A 19,495-nucleotide genomic window follows, 5' to 3' on the forward strand; every position below is an offset into this window, starting at 1 on the left:
AAAAAAAGTTAACAGCAATTACCCACCTCTAAAAAATTATCAACTGGGCCGGGTGGTGGTGCACCTGGTTGAGCACACAGGACCAGGGTTCACCAGGACCAGGGTTCAAGCCCCAGGACCCCACCTGCGTGGGGAGGAGGGGGAAGCTTCACAAGCAGTAAAGCAAGGCTGCAGGTGCCTGTCTCTCCCCATCTCCCTCTCCCTTTCAATTTCTCTGTCTATATCCAAAACAAAGATGTTTTAATTAAATCATCCCCTAAGAAACCACTTTAGACATGTTATGCATCATGTGTGATAGCCACATACACTATGCACACATGAACATGCTTTACTCATGATCAGGGAAAATCACTTTCCAGAAACTGAAAGGTGTCTCTTGGGGCACTCTTTCCCTCTTGGAGAATGCAGATCAGAGACAGCAGTAAGGAGTGTCCTGCAGGGTCATGAACAGAACTAGCAGCAGCCACGGGGAAAGGCACCCAGTTCTCGAGCCATCCGTGACAGTGCTCAGAAGGGGCTGGTATCAGCACAGGGACAGTCTGCTAGCTGTACACTGCTCTGGTCCCACCTAAACATCTCTTTTTTAGTATTTATTTATTTTCCCTTTTGTTGCCCTTGTTTTATTGTTGTGGTTACTATTGTTGCTGCTGTCGTTGTTGGATAGGACAGAGAGAAATGGAGAGAGGAGGGGAAGACAGAGAGGGGGAGAGAAAGACAGACACCTGCAGACCTGTTTCACCGCCTGTGAAGCGACTTCCCCTGCAGGTGGGGAGCCGGGGGCTCGAACCGGGATCCTTAACGCTGGTCCTTGCACTTTGCGCCACGTGTGCTCAACCCGCTGCGCCACCGCCCAACTCCCCTAAACATCTCTTAAAACAGGTCTGAAAAGATCTAACTTCTCTAGTGCCTGAACTAAGTAAGTCCATGAATAAAGCCTAAGATACTAAATATAAAAATATCCAGAGCCTGGTCAAAGACATAGTGTAATGGTTGTGCAAAAAGATTCTTATGTCCGAGGCTCCAAAGTCCCAGGTTCAATCCCCCAGTCCACCATAAGCCAGACTGAGCAGTGTTCTAGTCTCTTCTCTTTCTTTCTCTCCCCCACTTCTCTGTCTCTCTCATTAAGACAAAATAAGATATATTTTTTCGAAGCCCAGGTCTCAAAAAGTTAAAAATCTACTGTGTTTTGTTTCCCCAAAATAGTGACTTGGCATAGGAAGAAGCAGAAGAGAACCCCCCAAAAATATATATGACCAATTAACAAGGAACTCCAATTACTAATGGGCACTGTAAACATAGACCCAGGAATCTCAATGAGCACACATTGTACAAGCCAGATGGGGAAGACTTAATAGAGCACATTAGAATCAAACTGCTCAAACACCACAACAGAGAAATAAAAGATTAAAAGCAATCGGGAGAGAAAGGTTTTATACAGAAGAAAAAATACAAATCACATCATTTATGAAAAATGCTCACAGTCCCTGATAATCAGAGAAATTCAGATAAAGTCATCAGTGAGATACCACCTCACACCTGCCAGAACACCATACAATAAAACGAACAGAAACAGTAAGTGTGAAGATCTGGGGCGGGGGGGGGGGGAGCAAGCTTGCACACTGCCAGTGGGAATAGAACTGGTTCAGCCCCTGTGTAAACAGTCTAGTGATTCCTGACAAAACATTGAAAATGGAACTATTAAAAGCATTAAAATGGATGACTGCTTAAGAAGATGGTATGATAGAAATACACAATGGAATTCTCCACAACTGAAAGACATGATGACGTCTTTTCTTTTGCTTCACCTTGGAGGGAACTTGAAGGAATTGTGCAGAAGGAGATAAGCCAGAAGGAGATCGATGACCAGATGACCTCACTCACACACGAGGCATAAGCAGCGACGAAATGGAAAACAGAGTGAAGCTAAACTGGTTGTGGTCTGTTGCATCAGATCTGAGGACTGTAAAGGGGGGTCGGAGGGTAGGAGGCATTTGAACAGGGCTTGGGGCCCCGTGCAGGAAGATGCCAGGTGGTGGTAGGTAGGGCTAGCTAACAGCTATCACGGATATATATAACTGTATTCACATGGCAAAGACCATGCTGCCTGTTTAGGGTCAACGGGATTCTAAAGTGCCAAGAGTAGAAGCAGGCAGAACATTTAGGAATCTTCCTACTTCCGTCAAGCAGGTGCAGTGACAGCCACTAGAGATACTGGTGAAACGTAGCCACGGATATGGCAGGGCTCAGGTTTGGGGTCTTAACTGGTGGCAAGGAAGCAAATGAAACCCAGCCCGACCCTTGGGCTTTCGCTTTGGTGCGTGGCGTGCCGTGAGCTGAAGGGAGAGCCCAGGAGATGGCTGCGGCGGCCGTGAGCTGAAGGGAGAGCCCAGGAGATGGCTGTGGCGGACGTGAGCTGAAGGGAGAGCCCAGGAGATGGCTGCGGCGGACATGGCAGAGGGCCTGGGCGAGGTGAGCGGCGAGGACAGCGCCAGGCCCCACGTGCTTGTGCTGTGCTGTGCTCACTGCCTCGTGACCCAAGGCGGTTTCCTGGTGAAGTCCCTGTCTTCAGCTCTGCGTGATTCTTCTCTTTACTCATCTGTGACCTCTGCATTCATGCTCTTCTTTCCAGAATTCCCCCCAGATGGATGGTGAACCTTTTGGATCATGGATCATGTGCTGTTGTTGGCTTTAGCATTTTATTTCCAAGACATTTATTATTTATTAACTCAGCTCTGACTTATGGAACAGGAGATTGGGAGATTGAACCTGGGGCTTTGGAGCCTCAGGCCTAAGAGTCTCTTTGCATAACCATTAGGCCATCCACCCCGCCCATGTTGTTGTTGTTTTACTGTGATTCAGATCCTTCTTTTTTATTTGATTATTTCTTCCCTTTTGTTGCCCTTGTTGTTTTATTGCTGTAGTTATTGTTGTTACTGATGTTGTTGGATAGGACAGAGAGAAATGGAGAGAGGAGGGGAAGACAGAGAGGGGCAGAGAAAGACACTTGCAGACCTGCTTCACTGCCTGTGGGGAGCCGGGGGCTCGAACCAGGATCCTTACACCACTCCCTGCCCCAGATCCTTCTTAAGTCCTCTTTCTTCCTCTATGAGCATGCTCTGCTCATTTTTATAGGTGAAAAATTACTAGTTTGGTAAACATGGTTGGAGGGCTTCATGGAAGTGTATGTCCTCTCTGTCTTCCCGTGAATGGAGGGATAACTTAAAGGAGGGAATGTGTCCACTAGCGGGCTTCACTTTACACACAAGCAAGTACCGGCAATCAAGCTGATAGTGTTTTTAAATGTGGTGTGTAGGTACATCTTGGAGATATTGTGAGTACTAGTCCCAGGTAAATACAATAAATTGAATATCACAATCAATCATGTTATGTTTAGTTTCCCAGGACACATGAAAGTTATGTTTACACTGTACTGTGAGTGTGTAATCAGGTCATTTCTACACAGTGTGCAGACCTTAACCTAAGAACATTTTACCACCAAGAAGTCCTGACTACTCTCCGAATCTCCCCGAGCCACACGGCACTTGTTGGAAGGTCTGAGTGCTGATGGCTGCAGCAGATCAGGGTGCCCGCTGCTGGTGGTGGTGGGGGGGCACTTGTGTTTTCCTTTGCTGCCAGGGTCGTCACTACGGCTCAGAGGCCGCGCTATGAACCTATCGGTCCTGGCTTCATTCTCTTTCCCCGTTTTCTTTTACAGGCTAGAGACGGAGAAAAATTGAGGGAAGAGGGAAAGAGAGGGAGAAAGAGACACACCTGTAGGTGGGGAGTGGGGACTTGAACCTTGGCTCCTATGTCATGTATGCACTCAACCCTCTAAATAATGCTTAAGGGCCTTAGGACTTGACATGGAAGACAACCACTGATTTCTTTTATTATTATTATTATTTTTAAAATCTTTATTGATTTTGAATAGAGACAGAGAGAAATTGTGAGGGGAGGGGAATAGAGCGGAAGAGAGACAGAGAGAAACCTGCAGACCTGCTTCACTACTCGTGAAGCTTTCCCTCTGCAGGTGGGGACCAGGGACTTGAACCTGGATCCTTGAGCACTGTAATGTGCGCACTTAACCAGGTGCGCCACTGCCTGGTCCCCGACAACCACTGGTTTCAAGGCTTTAAAGGGCAAGCTGATTCTCATGTTAGGGTGTAATGCATCTGATGACTTTAAGTTGAAGCCAATGCTTGCTTATCTTTCTAAAAACCCCAGGATTCCAGGCACTGAGTTCTAACTATGCAGCTTTAAGAAGGTGCCCTCCTACCCTCCTCCTAGCTAGGCTGTCCAATCTGCACTGGATGCCTGTTGTTGACCGCAGATGCCTGTTGTTGCCAGCATCAACTATCTTAGCTAGGCCTTCCGGGTCATCACTCAGTGCAGTGCCTACATCAGCACTCACTGCTTCAGTCAAGTCATGGAAACAGCGTCCCTCCCTCAATCAGTCTCATGCGCCAAGCCTGCAGCTTCCTCACCTCACTTAGCCTTCACAACATTCAAGAGATTTAGGACGTTGCTCTGAACGGAACACTGTCTTGATGGAACGTTGTGGCTGGTTTGATCTATCCAGACTACAACTCTCTCCGTGTGGACAGTAAGACCACCAAGCTGTGTCCCTCCTGTTTTCACAGGGCAAGACTCTCAGTGCCGACTACCTTCAAGAACTCTGCCTTTGGGTTCACAGCTTGGGTGTGAGAGGTCTTCCTTTCAGCCTATCCTAACTTTTTATTTGTTTATTTTTTATGATTTTTTGTGGGGGTTTCTTGTTTTTCTTTTTAACTTATTGAATAGAAACAGAAATCAAGGGGACGGGGGGATAGGATGACAGAGAGAAACCTGCAGCCCTGCTTCACCACTCGTGAAGCTTCTTCCCCCTTGCATCTGGGAGTGTGGGCTTGAACCCAGGTCCTTGTGCATAGCAACATGTGTGTTCAGCAGGGCACACCATCAGCCTCCATTCTGGCTTTAGACAGGCCTTCCTCAGTAAGATTAATGTCTAGCTTTTTACTTATTGTGAGAAATGGATGCCTACAGATCATTCTAGGGTTATTAACTAGTGTTTTTCTCTTGAGAGAAAGGCAACGGAGAGGGAGAGGGAGGGAGGGAGGGAACTAGAGCATCAGTCTGGCACATGTGATGCCAGGGACCCACCACAAGACCTCACATACAAGATCAGAAACTCAGTCTGCCTTGCCACCTCCCAGGCCACCGTGTAGCTCTAATGCTGTTCTGCCTCAGGGAATAGGGAATAAGGAGGGTTGAGTCAGGGAGGGCTGAGTCAGGGAGGGAGGTGAGGAATGATGATTGGAGGAGCAGTGGGGACCCACATCTGTTGATTAGTCTGACCTCTGATCGATCCCAGCACAGCCTGTGGCACCTAGACATTTACAGTAGCAACGAAGATGACAGATGACAGATCACTGTATCAGATAATGATGATGAGACAGTCTGAAGTGCTGTGAGAATTACCAAATGGGACACATGTACACAGAACAAACACATGCTGTTTAGGGGGAAATAAAAAAAAAAAAAAAGGAGCCTACAGACGTACTAGACACAAGGTTGCAGCAAATCTTCAATTTGTAAAGAGTGAAATCTGCACAGAACACAACATTCCTTGGACAAACCACATTATAATTCACAGAAGAAACGGTGATGAGAAGTTACCGTCTGTGGGGACACATGCCCTGGCATATAGCAGCAGTTAAAGCTCTCGCTCTCCCTCTCCCCCTCGCTTTTTAACAGAAGCAAAGTATTTCTAAGACTTTGTGAGAACTATGGTGGTTATCTTTGGGAGGTGGGAGGGTGGGGACACCGAAGTTTGGTGGTGGGTGCATTGTGGAACTCTATCCTATCATCTTACAGTCTGGTAACATGTTATTAATCACAAAAAAATTAATAACGCTATTTTTAAATTGTCACCAGGGGTTACTTCTATGGCTTAGTACCTATATGGCAAACCTACTCTCCTCACAGCCTTCTTATTTATTTTGGATAGAGAAATTGAGAAGGAGAGGGGAGAGATAAAAGGAGAGAGAAAGGGAGTTGGGCGGTAGCGCAGCGGGTTAAGCGCATGTGGCGCAAAGCGCAAGGACCGGCATAGGGATCCCGGTTCGAGCCCCTGGCTCCACCTTCAAGGGAGTCGCTTCACGGACGGTGAAGCAGGTCTGCAGGTGTCTATCTTTCTCTCCCCTCTCTCTCTCTCTCTTCCCCTCCTCTCTCCATTTCTCTGTCCTATCCAACGACAACATCAATAACAACAATAATAACCACGATTAAAAAAAAGACAAGGGCAACAAAAGAGAAAATAATAAAATTTGAAAGGAAAACAAGGAGAAAGACACCTACAGCCCTGATTTGCCACTTGTGAAGCTTCCTCCTCACACCAGTGGGCAGGGGCCAGGGGCTTGACTGAGGGGCTTATGCATGGTGATGGGTGCTTTCTACCTAGGGCATGCCACCACTGGCCCCTCCCCAAGACTTTTTGGGCAGTTGACCACTTAGGATTTCTGTCTTGGGGACTGGGAAGGGAAAAGTCATAGTGGGAAGGGTCCTAGTTGTGGAATCCATAGCTTACTCTGTGCAACAACCATGCCAGTGATAAGTCACAGTTCAAAGCGTGTCGACTTGGGTCTCTGTTGCCATTCAAGCACCAACAGGAGAGCTGACCTCAGAGAAAGTCGGCGTATACTGCAGCTAACTCCACAAACGAGGTTGAACCAATTCACTACACTTACGGAATTTTGATGGCTATGAAACATTTACAGGTCTTACAGAAGAGAGCAAATCAGATGTCAGTAGCAGCTTGCAAAGCAAGGTGTGTTGGTTCCAGGGGCTGGTGCACCCGGTTAAAGGCTCACATTACAGCGCACAAGGACTCAGTTTGAAGCCCCTGGTCCCCACCTGCAAGGGAAAAGCTTTACAAGTGCTGAAGCAGGGTTACAGATGTCTCTGTTTCTCTCCCCTTTCCTTCTCAATTTCTGTCTCTATCTAATATTTAAATAAGAGAAAACAGCATGGTATGTTTTAGAAAGGACCCTTCAGTAAAAATTGGACTTAGATCAACAGACTTCTTCTATCCACAGGACACATTCAGAGGAACGGACACAGGCTAGAGAGCCCAAATACAAGGTGGGTCAGGCCTGGTTCAAGCAACTTCAACAGCTTATCTACTGGGAAACTGCTCGTGGGTCATAGCTTCGTGAGTCAGTGAAAGTAAGCATTGATCAGAAAGTCTAAAGGGAAGAGGAGCTGGGGGTGAGATGAGTGGTGGTTCTGAGCAGTGATGTGGGCGGAAGCTTGTAAATATACGCCTCTCCAGAAACCAGTCTAGCACTGCTAACTGTGAAATGGACAGAGCACAGCAGGAAGCAGTGAGACCTGAGGTCAGTGGAGAATTCTTGTCATTTCTAAAGATGTGCTAATTCAGATTCAACAACAAAACCAGCCCACATAGCCACGACCACATAGCCAGCCACACGAGCCAGAGCGCCATCCTTTGGGCCTCACAAGCTCCATCTCCAGAACTGTTTCATAACCCATAGCTGTGAGGTTCGTCCACCAAGGGGATTCTGGTGAGATGTACATGTGCTCCTATTTACCAAGCCGCTGTCGTTTTGCAGTGCTACTGTTTGACTTTTCCGATTTACTTCAGCAAAAAAAAGCACCGGGTGCCAGGATCTCCACGTAACGTGCAGAGACAAGGGAGAAGGGAAACAACTGCCTGATCTGGGGACGAGATGGAATAGAGGGATTTTTCTGCAGTTTTCTTCCCGCATCTGTGTCAGCTCATGGCACTTGCTATGGATATAAATATTCATGTGACTATAAATATTCATATGAATCTGATTTGAATGCTGATTGAGAAAGGCAAACTGGGGTCATGCCCACATAATTTAGGAGGGTTCGGTAAGAATCAAATTTGGGGACTTTTTTTTTTTTTTTAGTCACTGTAAGAACACTCCACAGAATGTATCTCCTTAGGACCAAGATAACTTATCAGGTAGGGTGCGTGCCTTGCCACGTGTGGCCAAGGTTCAAGCCCCAGCATCATATGGGAATACAATGGCCCTGGGAGACATGCTAACACTGTCATTTCTCGTTGAGTGAAAAAGTCGCCCTGGGAGCAGTGAGACAGCACGTGTGAGTTATAAAATTAAAAAGAAATCCCTTTCAGGCTTAGATATGTGGATAAGATGGTACAGTAACCCTTCAGACCTGGACATGGCTTCTGGGTCATCAAAGTTGATCTTAGTCAAGACATATAAGCCGAGGCCTGAGATGCCAAGAAGCCATTCAAGACACAGAGTGAGCCAGCTCTGGGGACTTCTGTAGCTCCAATTTCAGTTCCTTCAAACTTGCTCCTGTAGCTTTTGTCTAGTTTTTTGCTTAACAGAAGTTGTGTGTTTGAAAACAATGGAAAAAAAATCACCTTTATAAAGCAGAGAGTGATCTTACTGCATGTTTTACCAAAATAGTCAAAAGTAGTTTTATATCTATAAATCATGTTAAAACTTTCTCCAAAGACAAAGCTCTTAAAAACTGCCTTTGATTTAGATTCAGAGCACTAGAAAAACAGAGAAGTATTGTCGACAATCTTGACACAACATTTGTAGAGTATTCAATAAGAAAGTCTTCCAACCAAGGATGACTCTACGCTGCCAGGCTTTCATTTAATCTGGATGAAAGAATACAGAGCTGCTCATAGGATTAATGGCTGAAGGCATTTACTACCGTCAGCCCTGCTCTACAAGAAGTTCTAAAGTGTCTCACCAGAAGAGAACACTCAAGACCCATACAAAATAATGGCAATAAAACCTCTTGAGCCCATGATTTCACTAAGTGTCGATGGTCTGAACTTATCAAAAAGCACAGAGCAGCAGGGTGGATGGGTAAACACAAGCCCACCATGTGTTGTTACGGGAGACCCCTGTGCCATGTCAGGATGGCCAAGCAGCCTAAGGTGCTGCATTCAGGAGACCCATTTAACGTGGTGGAAAAACACAGACCCAGTGTGGAAGGCGAGACAATGATTACACAAGCTAGTGGGTCACAGCGGCAGGTAGGGATGATCAAACTAATAGCTAACACAAGGCCTTTAAGGTGGGTAAAGCAATAAAAGACAGAGGTGGACTTTATATAGTGATCGGAGGATCAATCACCCAAGAAGATGTAACAGTTATTAACATCTCTGCACCAGATGAAAGGATGTCACACTATATAAAGCAACTATTAATAATGGCAGTGGATTTTAACACCCCAACTCTCTCAAGCAGACCAAACAACCACAAAGAAAATAAGGAAACAAGAACTTAGAGTGAGAAAATAGATGGAACCGACCAGACACCTACTTGTCTATCAGGACTCACTGGGGGCCTGCAGGTATGTGACTCCAACCCAGGGACTGGCCCTGGGACCAGTTCCGGAAGCTGATGCTTAAGTCCAGCTTTTCAGGGGCTGTAAGCACCCAGCTTCTCCCCGCTGTGTAAGTTGTGACCCCTGGGGTGAACACTGATAAGGCACCAGCACTCCCACTAGCTTTCTCACAGTGTAAAGGTGTAACCTGAAGAGGAAAGAAACCAGATGAAGGACTATTCTTTTTTTCTTTTGCTTTTTTCTCTTTTCCTTGCCTCCTGGGTTATCACTGGGGCTCGGTACCTACACCACAAATCCACTGCTCCTGGAGGCCAACTTCCCCCATTTTTGTTGCCCTTGTATTATTGTTGTTGTTGTTGGATAGGACAGAGAGAAATCGAGAGAGATGGGGAGACAGAGAGGAGGAGAGATAGACACCTGCAGACCTGCTTTACCGCTTGTGATGCGTCCTCCCTGCAGGTTGGGAACGGAGGGGGGCCAAGGACTATTCTTAGCCAATACCAGGATGTGTGTTTTTTCTTCTTCCTCCTTTCTGTTCTATCTTCTACTCTCTATCATTTTCCTGTTCCTCCTCCTCCCATGCCTCCCTCTTATTTTAATTCCTCTCATTGGCTTTAATGTGCATATGAAGTCCCTGATCAAATTCACACTCCTGCTTAATACTTTCCAGTCCCACCCCCTGCACTCAGATCGAGCCTCAAACTCTTTGCCATGACTTAACACAAAGGCTGGTAAGCCACAACCTGTAAGCCCAATCCTGCTGCTCTGTTTTTATTAATAAAACTTTATTGGGACATGAGCAACCCCAATCTTCACACACTGTTCATGACTGTTTCCAGCTACAAGACAGTGGAACTGAACACTATGACAGAGACTCTGACGGTGCCCGCCCATGTTCATCACTATCCTTAGACACAAATCCCAGAATTCTGAAGATCAAAATCCCCAAAAGCAAAGCACCATCCCTGTAGGGGAAAGCAGGGTGACTGAAAGGAGCAGAGAGCCTCACATTCACCAGAGGGTGTTCTGTTATTCACAGAGATGGCTCCTGACCCAACACTATCTTGAGGATCTGTCTCCTGTTTCCCATCAGTCCTTCACACTGGGCTTCTCACAGCACAATGGGAGAGAGAGATGTGGGAATGTGAGTTCAGTCTTCCATGGCATCTCGGGTGGAGGAAACTCACTCTCCCTGTGCTGTGAGAACTGAACGTGCCTTCACTGCGAGGCCCAGTGTGCTCCTGGCTTCCTAGCTGAGGACACCTGCTAACTCCTGGCAGGACACCAGCCCTCCAGCACTCTTAAATACAATTTGAGAGAGAGTTCCCTTTCTCAGGTTCTCTCTCACAGAATGATGTCATTTTGAAAAAGGTAAAGACATGTCTTAAACAAACAGTTGGGGGGTCAGGCAGTAGCGCAGCAGGTTAAGCGCATGTGGCACAAAGTGCAAGGACCTGCGGAAGGATCCCAGTTTGAACCCCCGGCTCCCCACCTGCAGGGGGGTCGCTTCACAGGCGGTGAAGCAGGTCTGCAGGTGTCTGTCTTTCTCTCCCCCTCTGTCTTCCCCTCCTCTCTCCATTTCTCTCTGTCCTATCCAACAATGAACAACATCAACAATGGTAATAATAATAACCACAACGAGGCTACAACAACAAGGGCAACAAAAGGGGGAAAACATGGCCTCCAGGAGCAGTGGATTCCTGGTGCAGGCACCGGGCCCAGCCATAACCCTAGAGGAAAAAAAAAAATAATAAAGAAAATAAAGAAAAAGGTAAAGACATGTCTTAAACAAATAGTTGGGGGGTCAGGCAGTAGCACAGCAGGTTAAGCGCACGTGGTGCAAAGTGCAAGGACCTGCGGAAGGATCCTGGTTCAAGTCCCCAGCTCCCCACCTGCAGGGGAATCACTTCACAGGCGGTGAAGCAGGTCTACAGGTGTCTGTCTTCCTCTCCCCCTCTCTGTCTTCCCCTCTTCTCTCCCATTTCTCTCTGTCCTATCCAACAACTAAGGACATCAACAACAATAATAACCACAACAAGGATACAACAACAAGGGCAACAAAGGGGGGAAAAATGGCCTCCAGGAGCAGTGGATTCATGGTGCAGGCACCGAGCCCCAGCAATAAGCCTGGAGGCAAAAAAAAAAAATAAAAGTTGGCTAGTCTATTCTCCAATATTCTCTGGGCAACCTTTGGGATTCTGGTGTTTAGGATTATGGATTTGGGGGTTATCACCCAGTCCCAAGGTTTCTAATGCCTACACCACTTATCACTGGCCCTTAATAGAAAAGGCTTGATTAGAAAGCCCCACACGGTGTGACTGCTGCCCCTGTGGGAGCATCACCAGGTTCTGAGTCCCCGTCTCACACCATGCTCCTCCCTGCCCCTCCTCAGGGCCTGGACAAGCTCCCCATGTCCTTCACAAGACTAGTCCTCCCCTACACACAAGCCTGCTGCTTACTCTCTAGGATGTCAACTTGATTGCTTTCAAAACTTTTTTCCTTCTCTTTTGGTTACTACTATACTAATGCTGTCCTCCGGAGAGAAGTGTAGCCCCATCTTGGTCTGGAGTTGGCGTTACCCGTCACTGATGTTTCTCTAGAACCCAGTGTCAAGTCTCAGTCTAGAAACTCCCTAATACTGAAGGTATGAACTTAGGGATGGACCTTTTTTAAAAAAATAAAAAGCACCACCCTATACCGTTCACAGTTACCTTCCCATCCTTGAACACTTACCGTGCGGTTTAATCTCTTTAACAGTTTGTGCGATCGGGACAAGTATGTGCATTTTGATGATGAGGACACAGACACTCAGGATGATGGATCCCATAAGTTACAGCAATGTCATAGCAGCCTGAATTCAGTGCCCTTCTTGAACCAGACAGCTGTAACTCCTGCTAATATCCGAAGGTCACGGTGCTTCCAAGAACCTCCCTTTGTGGGACGTAGCCCCAGAAGGACACAGGGCCAGCTGGCAGACAAGAACTCAGAATATTGAGTCCAGGAGGTACATATGCTATTGATCTGCTATCTTCATTCATTTTCTCTTAATCCAAATGAACATGAAGCCCAGCAGTCAATCTGAATTAATTAGCTGTGCTGGCAGCTGCCATTTGAGAATTTGGAATTATCCTGAGCCAGTAAGTTTTAACTGATTCTTTTTGTTGCGGTGTCAGATATGATTAAAGGAAACGTTGTGGGTAAATTAAATGCTATACCTTTCCTTGCTGCATTAGTTGCCTAGAGATAAATGCTTTCATGAAGATAAATATACCATCAATTCTTATAACAATAGCTGAAACTCAAATAGCCTGATCCCATGTGACTATAATTTTCCTTTCATACTTGCTTGTTTATTGTTTGTTGAAGAGAATATTTGGTTCTTGCATTTGAGGGAATTTTGAGTCCAGGGTTAGGTCAAACTTAAGGAAATCTCCAGGGCCAGACAGTGGGTGATATTAACTGCCTTGCATATTCAATGTTTTTGCTGTCATTGTCTACCTATACTAGGTGTGGAATGTTTTTAAAAGAACACAATTGCGGGGGGTGGTGTGGTGTGTTCAGTTAAGTGCACACCATACTGTGCTCAAGGATACAAAGGACTCGGGTTCCAGCCCCTGTGGGTTGGAACCCCTCACGCGGGAAGCTTCACGAGCTGTGAGCAGGTCTGCAGGTGTCTGTCTTTCCCTCTATCTCCCCCCCATCCCCGCTCAATTCCTCTCTTTCCTATTGAATGAAAAGAAAAAAAATAGGTACCAGAAGTGGTGAATTTGCAGTGCTGAACCCCAGAAACTGGAGGGAAAAAAAGAGAGAGAGAGAAAATTTGCTTGTAAGGCTGATTCTTGAGATTCAAGCAGTTTAGCAGGACATCCAAAGGCAATTCTAGACACTCATTTATATATTATAGTGACAGTTACAAGGTAGAAACCGCCAGGTACTGGCATCTAAGTTAACTGCATTAGGCAAAAGGCAATGATTAACCAATAAACACTTTACTAGAACTGCAATAGAACATGGACTAGGAAATCCCAGAGATTTGGTCTTGAGATTCAGAGCAGTCCCTGTGGATGTGAGGGTCACCTGATGGCAGCATCTGTGGCTCTATTCAGCACCAGGCTTGACCTGGCTGATCTAGCTGGCGGGCTGGCCGGGTGTCCCCGTCCTCTCTCACTGCCCATGAGTGCTCACTCCCCGAAGCTGTTGCATGCTCAACAGAAGAGAAGGCCTGCAGGAACCTTCCCCAAATAGTGCTGGATGGCTCTTGGGTAAAGGACATTTGAGCGGGTGCACTTTCCCACTGGAACCTCCACCCAGTTCTCCATGAGATCCCATCACAACTCCAATGGTATTTTTTTTCATAGTACAAAGCTATAGGCACCACACTCCCTTCTTCAAAATATATTTCAAAGCTACAATAATCAAACAGTATGGAGTTGGGATTAAAACAGAGTAAACAAACTGAGAACCCAGAAATAAGTCCATACTGCCAACTGATTATTTGACAAGAATATCAATAACACACAGTTAAAATCTCTTTAGTAGTATTGAAAAAATTGGATCTCAACACTAAGAAATTGAACACATGGGAGTCCGGCAGTAGCACAGCAGGTTAAGCAAAGGTGGCGCAAAGTGCAAGGGCCAGCATAAGGATCCAGGTTCGAGCCCCTGGCTCCCCACATGCGGGGGAGTCGCTTCACAGGTGGTGAAGCAGGTCTGCAGGTGTCTTTCTCTCTCCCTCTCTGTCTTCCCCTCCTCTCTCCATTTTTCTCTGTCCTATCCAACAATGACGACATCATGAACACCAATAATAACTACAACAACAATGAAAAACAACAAGGGCAACGAAAGGGAAAATAAGTAAATAAACATAAAAAATTAAAAGAAATTGAATACATCTGTTCTACTGTATAAAAACCAACTCAAGATGGAATAAAGACGTAAGCTGTAAAATCACTAGAAGAAAACAGGGGAAATGATTATTGATACAGATCTGGAGAATTATTTTTCAGATATGATCCCAAAAATAGAGGTAACAAAAATAAGCATAATTATAGAACCATCCCATATTGGTGAGAACTACTGCTATTTTCAAAGAAAGGGGATGGGGACACAGAACTCTGGTGGTGGAAGCTATATGGAATTAATTATACCCCTATTATCTTACAGTTTTGTAAATTAATATTAAATCAATAATAATAATTAAAATTAAATTTAAAAAAGAGTAAATGGGCAGGGGAAATATAACGGTTATGTAAAAGACTTTCATGAACCCCCAGTACCACCATAAGCCAGTGAAGAGGAATGCTGTGGTCCCTCTCTCTCTTTCAAGAAAACATAACATCAATAAAAAAAGACTTCCAGCCCTGAGGCACCAAAGGTCCCAGGTTCAGTTCCCAGCATCACCATAATAAGCTAGGGCTTTGATAAAAGTCAAACAAAATCTAAAAAAAGAAAGAAAAATAATAACCAGAAAATAAAAGACCTGAATAGACATCTCTCAAAAAACATACATATGGCCAAATAGAGTATGAAAAAAAAACAAACTTGGGATCAGTAGCCATTAGAGGAAGGTATCAATAAAAACACAGTAAGATGTTACCTCATTTATTAAAGTGGTTACCATGAAAAAGACATAACAAGTGCAGGAAAGGATGTAGAGAAAGGGGAGCCCTATCTGGCAGAAACATACATTTGTATAGCCATTACAAAGGTGACTGTAGAAGTGTAAATAATAAAAATAAAGGAAAAACCTATTATTACCTAAAAGCAATTATAAAAGTAACCCTCAGAGTTTTCATCCCAAGCAAGGTGAAAATGTGCTTCAATGAAAACATTTTATATTTAGTTATTTACTTATCTATTTATTGCCAGACCATTTATTATCGGCTCTGGTTTATGGTGGCGTGGGGGACTGAACCTGGGACTTTGGAGCTGCAGGCAGAGTCTCTTTGCATAACCATTATGCTATCTAGCCCTGCCCTCAATGGAAACATTTGAAGGAGGCAGAGTTGTGTTTTTGCCATATCCAGTAGTTCAGTGTGTTTGACACATCAATTTTTAATATTTACGTTTCCTTGCAGTGACAGAATTGTAAACTGTTTTGTAGTACAGCATGCAACACAGGTGATAAGCACTAACACATTTCTATTTTCCTGTTAATGGTTTTGTGTTTACATTTCTATATACTAGAAAATGTTATCTCAGTATAGGAATTTCCAACTTTTCTAAGAATCAGTAAAACATTAGAAAATGTATTTGATGGCACAGTAGTCAAGAAGCAAAAAGCAGACTGTATCTTTTTACCTGAGGAAACTGCAGAGATAAGGGGTGATGCAGAGCAGGGGATCCACACATCTGTTTCTATGGAGAAGTGATTCCTAATATGCATGAATAATTTTTAAGGACTTATTTTGGGGCTGGGTGGTGGGACCCCTGGTGGGGTGCACACAGTTACAATGTGCAGGAAGCCAGGTACAAACCCCAGTGCCCACCCGCAGGGAAAACTCCTGATGCTGCAAGGTGTCTGTCTCTCTCCCTCTCTCCCTCTGTCTCTATCCAGTAAATGAAAAACATATTTTTAAAAAGACTTATTTTTATGATTGGGGGAGCATCAGAACATTGCTCAGCTCTGGTATAGATCTGGTGATAGGAATTACACTTGGATTTACACTATCAAGTCCTGAGCTCTACTGCTGAGTGCCTCTCCAGTCCAAGACCTTTACACATGTTCATAGACCAGTAATCTTTTAGTGGTCTAATCTTTTATCTCACTTGGGTAGCGATCTATTTTGCAATGTGCACGACCCAGGTATGAGCCCACCTCCCCACCACCAGCACAATGGAGGAGGAAGCTTCAGTGCTGTGATCTTTTTCACCCTCTTCCTCTGCTCTCTCCCACTTTGTCTCTAACTTAAAAAATATTTGTATAGGCACCGAGCCCCAGTGATAACCCAGGAGGCAAAAGAAAAAAAAAAAAAAAAACTTCACTGCCTGTTAATAAGAGATTAAAGACTTATCTATGGAATGATGATGCATTTGTTAAAATAATGTAATAAGAAGTTACTGAATGATGTGCAAAAAAATACAGTACTTTTAAAGCAAGAGACTAAAATTTTCCATCCTTTGTAACATAACAAGTTGAAAAATCAAATAACCTGAAGGATACTGTTAATGTTTACCTGTGTGCATTGGAAATAAATGAAAAGGAAAAAAAACGACCACTAATTATCTGAATTCCTACGAAGCACACACACTGCACATATCGACGGGGAGGGGCTTTCATTGTATCTTTGAGACCTGTCCACATTGTCGGCATTGATTTAACAGTGGAACTGTTAGCTGTGTGAATGTTCAACTTCAGCAGATACTGCTAATTTGAAAACCACATACCTGTGCCCGTCAGCAGTAGGCATGGCATACTTCTCCTCAGTGATATTTTTGTGGCAGAAGTCTAATACCAAATGTACATGCCCCACCTCTGCACAGCAGCATCCCGGGTGAGCAGCTGGTGTGACCAGGCCCTGCACTGCAGTCAACAGGAGCAGCACTGACCCAAAACCTGGGCAGGAGGAGTTCCTGCTCTGGGCCCCACACTGGTTTTTCACTTCAGAGAGCGAGCTGGGAAAGTCAACGCTGGCACATCCCATGCCAGGGACTGAATGGCCCTGGGGGTCTCTCACATCCAGATCCTGGGTTTTCCTCACTGAGCACCTCCCCAGCTGTCCTGGAGTGTCCACATTTCTTCCCAACACTGTCAAGACCTTGGGAAACCATTTCTCACCTGCCCTTGGTCCTGAAATGTGACAGATATGGCTCAGACGTGTGGGTGCTGCAGGGTCCCATCCTCCCGTATCTCCAAACTCAGTGGCCAGTCACCTAACTCAAGTTGGACGTGCTAAGATCGACCCAGTCTGGAAAAGAGAAATTTCCCATGAGTGGTCATCCCACTTCCATTTATCTTGTCCATCTCCAAAACTCTCTCCCTTTACACTGTCTGAACTGGAAGACGCTTAGAAGAGGGTTAAACTGGGAACAGCTGCTGGCTATGATAACATCACCCCAGAACTCATTCTTAACTTGGGTCCCGCGGCAAAGAAGTGGCTCGCTTCATTCCTGTCCCACATCTTGGAATCCGAATCTATGCCCAAAATTTGGCGTCGTGCTTAGATAATAGCAGTTTTGAAACCAAAGAAAGACCCAACACTGGCCGCCAGCTATAGACCAATTTCTCTCCTCTCCGTGTGTTACAAACTCCTCGAGAGGCTGCTTCTGTCACGAATTTCTCCTCTTACAGAGAAATTCCTATCACCCTTCCAAGCTGGTTTCCGCCCAGGAAGATCTACCTGCGAACAAGCCCTGGCCCTCTCAAATTACATTGAAAATGGATTCCAGAAGAATTTAAAGATGGGTGCTGTCTTTGTTGATCTCACAGCAGCCTATGACACGGTCTGGCACCTTGGTCTACTAGTCAAGATCTCAAGATGCCTGCCTCCATGGGTGGCCAACACTATATAGTTTCTTCTCCAAAACAGAAGATTCCGGGTGCATCTGGGTGACAAGTCTAACAGATAGAGACTTGCCTCAAGTGGCCTCCCCCAGGGCTCTGTTCTGGCTCCTACGCTATTTAATATTTACATCAATGACCTCCCAGAAAAGTCTTCAAGGAAGTTCATCTACGCCGATGACATCTGCTGTGCAACTCAGGCATCCAAGTTCGACATCCTCGAGGAAACACTCATGAAAGACGTGTCTGATATCTGATTACGGTGAAAAATGGCGACTAATCCCTAGCACTGCAAAAAACGGTATCATCTGTTTTCCATCTACACCATGCCTCGGCCTCACGTGAGCTTAATGTGCAGCTTGGTGGTACGAGAATCCGGCATGAAGCCCAGCCAGTCTATCTTGGCGTTACTCTCGATCACACCCTGTCATTTCACGAACATCTCATAAAAACTGCAGCAAAGGTGGGCGGGAGGAATCACATCATTGCAAGACTGGCCAGCTCCTCATGGGGCGTGAGCGCTTCCACACTACGATCATCATCTCTGGCATTATGCTATTCCACTGCAGAATACTGTGCCCCAGTATGGTTCCGTAGCCCCCATGTCCACTTGGTCGATTCCAAATTATATTCCTCCATGAGGATAATTTCTGGAACCATCCGTTCCACCCCGGTCCCATGGCTGCCAGTTCTTAGCAACATCGCCCCGCCAGATATTCGCCGGGATGCAGCATTATCTAAGTTCATTTCCCACGTCTACGCTCGACCTGACCTGCCAATATACGCGGATATCTTCGCCCACCCTGTCCAACGCTTGACGTCTCATCACCCAATCTGGTCCCCTACGCCTACACTGAACTTCTCTGTTCCAGACTCTTGGAAACAGAGTTGGCAGTCAGCTGAGGTCAAGAACAAACACCTCATCACAGACCCCTGCGAGCGTCAACCCGGCTTTGACCTAGCACGTTATGATTGGGCCCTCCTCAATCGCTATGGAACAGGCCATGGCCCGTGAGCCGCTATGTTCCATCGCTGGGGAGCCAGAGACGACCCGAACTGCCCCTGCGGCTCCAGACAGACTATGACCCACATAGTCAACGACTGCCACCTCTCCAGATTCAAGGGAGGTCTCGAAACTTTACATCAGGCTCAACCTGACGCTGTTGACTGGCTATGGAAGAAGAAAAAACACTAGAAGAATCACAGACCGAGATGGGAGGACTGGCGACTGGCGTGGTGAAAAACAAAAAACCCAAACACTTAGAAGAGGAAATGCAAATGAACGTGGTTGCTGCCTACCCTCTGCAGCCTCAGGGACCAGCAGAGGCTGCAGATGCAGTTCCCTTTCTCAGCTGCTCTGGGCACCCACCTTCAGCTCTTTAATGTTGTAGTTTGTGGCTCAGAGGCAGTCCTGCACTAATCTCCAGTGCTCACTGCAACCCAGCAGAACCTGACTTTATTACCTTACTAACAACACTCAGACTTCTCGAGACGGACATTACCAGAGTCCTCTGCCAGAGCTCCTCGGCGCCCCATCTCCCCTAACAGCTGTTCTACTGACCTGGGGTTACCGCTTTTTCTCTCAGTGCACTATCACTGATCTACTCTTTA

The 19,495-nt window shown here is 45.8% G+C and overlaps 1 protein-coding gene across 4 annotated transcripts in view; it reads left to right on the forward strand.

The window, feature by feature from the left end:
* Positions 1-19,495, forward strand: part of PLCL2 (phospholipase C like 2) — a 253,669-nt gene that overhangs the window by 215,222 nt on the left and 18,952 nt on the right. Inside the window, exons 6-7 of one of the 4 annotated variants that reach the window (XM_060180866.1) lie at positions 7,095-7,140; positions 12,142-13,203. The exons of 1 other annotated variant lie outside the window; for it this stretch is intronic. In XM_060180866.1, the coding sequence (XP_060036849.1) occupies positions 7,095-7,124 (30 nt within the window). In that variant the 3' untranslated portion in view covers positions 7,125-7,140; positions 12,142-13,203. Of the gene's footprint in view, positions 1-7,094; positions 8,426-12,141; positions 13,204-19,495 lie in introns of those variants that run through there. 2 more of the 4 variants (XM_060180864.1, XM_060180865.1) reach the window with 2 other exon arrangements.

This window comes from Erinaceus europaeus, chromosome 21, assembly GCF_950295315.1.
Source record: "Erinaceus europaeus chromosome 21, mEriEur2.1, whole genome shotgun sequence".
Classification (NCBI taxonomy): domain Eukaryota; kingdom Metazoa; phylum Chordata; class Mammalia; order Eulipotyphla; family Erinaceidae; genus Erinaceus; species Erinaceus europaeus.